Here is a 3,496-nt window from a genome sequence, read left to right as displayed (position 1 = left end):
CCATTTCACACCCTGGGGTGGGAAACAAGCTGTGGTTATGCCTGTGTGCTATGGTCTGTCCCAGGCTTGTGTGTACAGTTCTTTCTCGGTTTGGGGTATATTTTTTCTTTTCTTTCTTCTCTTCCTCCTCCTCCTTCTTCATTGTTCAAGACTACTATCTTAACACTTAAGTAATTCAAGGTTTTTTCTTTTTGCTTTTTAAGAATTGCGCTTTCTCTGGAGACGAAAAAGTGCATTTTTTTCCAAAGATGAAAAGGCATACTCAGACTTTCTAGGTTGTATCATAATTGCTTTGCATATCACTGTATAATATTCTCATCATCATGGACTCCTTTGAGGTAATCAATTGAATTGTGTGGGGGGGCTCTTCATCTGCAAATCAACGTAGAAAAAAAAGAGGGCTGCAAAATTCAGGGGAACAAATATACTATTTCTTTCTTCTTGTCTCTCTTTAAAACTAGTTTCTCTTTCTCTTTTCCACTTTTGCCTTCCCTTCTCTCCTCCCCTCCCTTCTTTTACCTTCTTCTTCCCCCTCCTCCTCCTTTTTCATTTCTTTCTCTTTCTGTCTTCTCTCTCTAACCACTGACATCTCCCTGGTCCTTCCTTCTTCTCAGCTGCATTCCATCATGCCCAAAGCCTTCCTGCTGCTGTGCGTTGCCCTGGTGCTACTTGGGCTTGTGCATGGAGCCACATTGAGAAACAGAGAGAAATGGAAGTCACTCAACAACCCCAGAAACCGAGATCTGGTAAGAGCATGCACTGGGACATGCTGGGCACGTCTTTGGATGTATGCGTGCTGCAGTCCGCTGGAGCGCCGTGGAGAGGAGGCTCCCACGTGCCAAGACGATTCCTTAACAGGACTGATCAAGGGCTTTGCTAGCCTAGTGGCTGGTACCCTATTGTTCCTTTGGCCAATTTACATCTGTTTCTGTAAGGAGAAACAAATTTATATTTAGAGATGATTTTATATTCATATAGCACATTACATTTGTAAATGATCTCACATACGCATTGACCTTATAGCCTGGATTTCTCATAGATATACAAAATCAAGAACATAGCAGGGAACTGATTTTTGCACAGTTTAGATTGAACTGATGATAAAACAAGAGTCTCATATGACCAACACATGCAAAGTTCAATTGGAAAAACTGAAAAATGATCTGCATTCTTATCGATTTACCAGGCATTATTTTCTTTCTTTTTTTGAAGATTTATTTTTAAGTAATTTCTACATCCACTGTGTGGCTTGAACCCACAACTCCAAGACCAAGAGTTGCACTTTCCACTAACTGAGCCAGCCAGGAGCCCCCCCCCCCACATTATTTTCAATAGAAGTTATCTAGGAAGAAGAATTCAAAACACTAGCAAAAATTCTCTTTTAAAAATATGCCAAATATGAACACCTGGATGGCTCAGTGGGTTAAAGCCTCTTGCCTTTGGCTCTGGTCAAGATCTCAGAGTCCTGGGATTGAGCCCCCTATCGGGCTCTCTGCTCAGCAGGGAGCCTGCTTCCCCCTCTCCTGTCTGCTGCTCTGCCTACTTGTGATCTCTCTCTCTCTGTGTCAAATAAATAAATAAAATCTTAAAAAAAAATAATGCCAAATACAATAATCATGCTAACCTTACTATTTCAAAATACAGTTTCCATAAGGAAATGGATTTGAAATATGACAGTGTAAGGTTAAAACAACCAAGTAGCCCTTTGCAACCTTCTATGTATGCATTTCCTAAAGGAAAACTGGAAAATGCACATCTTACAGTTCACGTCTTACAGTTCTAGCATAGAAAACAATGCCTGGGATCTCACCTTCAGTCAGAGAGGAGGCATGGAACGCTGATCACTGTGAAATTTGGTTGAATGCCTGACTTAAGTGTTTCAGAGGTGGTTTACAATAAACCCTCTAACTATGATGCTGTTAAAAAAATGATATTCCTCTCTCAATCTATACCAAGAATGTAGAATTATCTTGTTTAGTGTTGAAATATCAGAAAGAAGGCAGGTAAAGGACAGTGGAGGGTGATGTAGGAAAGAATGTCAGGGTTTGAAGCTGACAGCCAAGAATTCTTGATATGTTTTTGGTGCAAAAAGATGATTTTATTAAAGCAGGAGGACAGGACCCATGGGCAGAAAGAGCTGCATCGGGGTCATGAGGAGTGGCCCATTATATACTTTCAAGGTGGGAGGGTGGTAGGGACAGCATCAGTCTCTAAGAAGCTTTGTAAGCAAGGTTTCGAGGATCTTGAGAGGGCTAGCTATTATTGGGAAAAGGTCATTTATTATTGTCCAATACAACCTGAGTCATGAGACCCTTCATGGGTGGGTCATATACCTGGGGGATGATTGCCAAGAGGTATCTTGGGGGGTAGAGATAAAGGAAGTTTCCAAAGGAATTCTCATATGTTAAAGTAAACTTACAGAATTATGGGCGTTGGGCTAAGATTGCCTTTTGCCCTTAGCAGAATATCAACATAGAGGCAGTTGAGTCCCTAGAGGAATGTCCCTCTGCCTGTTTCAAGGACTTGTCAATGGGCTGTAAGTAGTAAGGAAATTTAATAATTTTTCTTCTGCCTTTGATTTCCACATCAGAGGGGAAAGAGGAGAAGTAGCCAAAGTGTATTTCTATTTCCGGGTTTTCCATCTCCTGTCTCCTAGATTAGCCCTCAAGTCCATTCACAGAGGGGAAAAATATCTGTCTTTGAGTATTTTTGATGTTTCATTTACATATGGCACTGAACACTTTCTTTCTCTCTTCAGTTTTTCAGAACCCTTCAGGCATATTTTAAGGGAAGAGGTCTTGATCTTGGGAGGTTTCCAAACACTTTCTCCATGAATGGGAATCCTAGACCTCTCTCTTTCCAATCAGAACTTCTTGCTTCTGCATTTGCAGATTATGAAGAGCAGAAAAACTCCTTTCCTAATTACGTCAAAGGCTGAGTGTTTCCGCTGAACACAGGTAAGTTATCCCTTTATCCCTAGAATCTGTCCAATTATACAACTCAGTCAAAAAGGGGAAAGTATTTATTTAGAAAATGATTTTTATTTTCTCAAAGAAATATGTTCTCAGTTCTGATGATAATCATCATTATTAATATTTGGATTTGGTTCATGTATTTCATGGTCTGGTTTTAAAAATGAGTAATAGTTGAAGTGCCTGGGTGACTTGGTTAGATGTCTCTTGATCTCAGCTCAGGTCTTGATCTCAGGGTCATGAGTTTAAGCCTCATGTTGGGACTTAAAAAAAAAAAAAAAAGAGGGGCGCCTGGGTGGCTCAGGGGCCTGAGCTTCTGCCTTTGACTCGGGTCATAATTCTAGGGTCCTGGGATCAAGCCCCGCATCAGGCTCTGTGCTTAGCAGGGAGCCTACTTCCCCGTCTCTCTCTGCCTGCCTCTCTGCCTACTTGTGATCTCTGTCTGTCAAATAAATAAATAAAATCTTTTAAAAAATGTAAAAAAATACAAAAAATTTTTTTAAAAAAGAAAGAAATGACAGCTT

The 3,496-nt window shown here is 40.6% G+C and overlaps 1 protein-coding gene across 1 annotated transcript; it reads left to right on the top strand.

The window, feature by feature from the left end:
- The first annotated feature begins 614 nt into the window (after positions 1-614).
- On the top strand, positions 615-2,938 carry C3H2orf66 (chromosome 3 C2orf66 homolog). The gene is made up of 2 exons (XM_044240819.1): positions 615-746; positions 2,759-2,938. Exons 1-2 carry the CDS (start codon positions 627-629, stop codon positions 2,936-2,938), a joined length of 300 nt encoding a protein of 99 aa, XP_044096754.1. The 5' UTR covers positions 615-626.
- The last annotated feature ends 558 nt before the right edge of the window (positions 2,939-3,496 follow it).

This window comes from Neovison vison, chromosome 3 (assembly GCF_020171115.1).
Source record: "Neovison vison isolate M4711 chromosome 3, ASM_NN_V1, whole genome shotgun sequence".
NCBI classification, from domain to species: Eukaryota; Metazoa; Chordata; class Mammalia; order Carnivora; family Mustelidae; genus Neogale; species Neogale vison.
The sequence above is the reverse complement of the archived record's forward strand: the minus strand, read 5'-3'. Positions and strand labels throughout refer to the sequence as shown.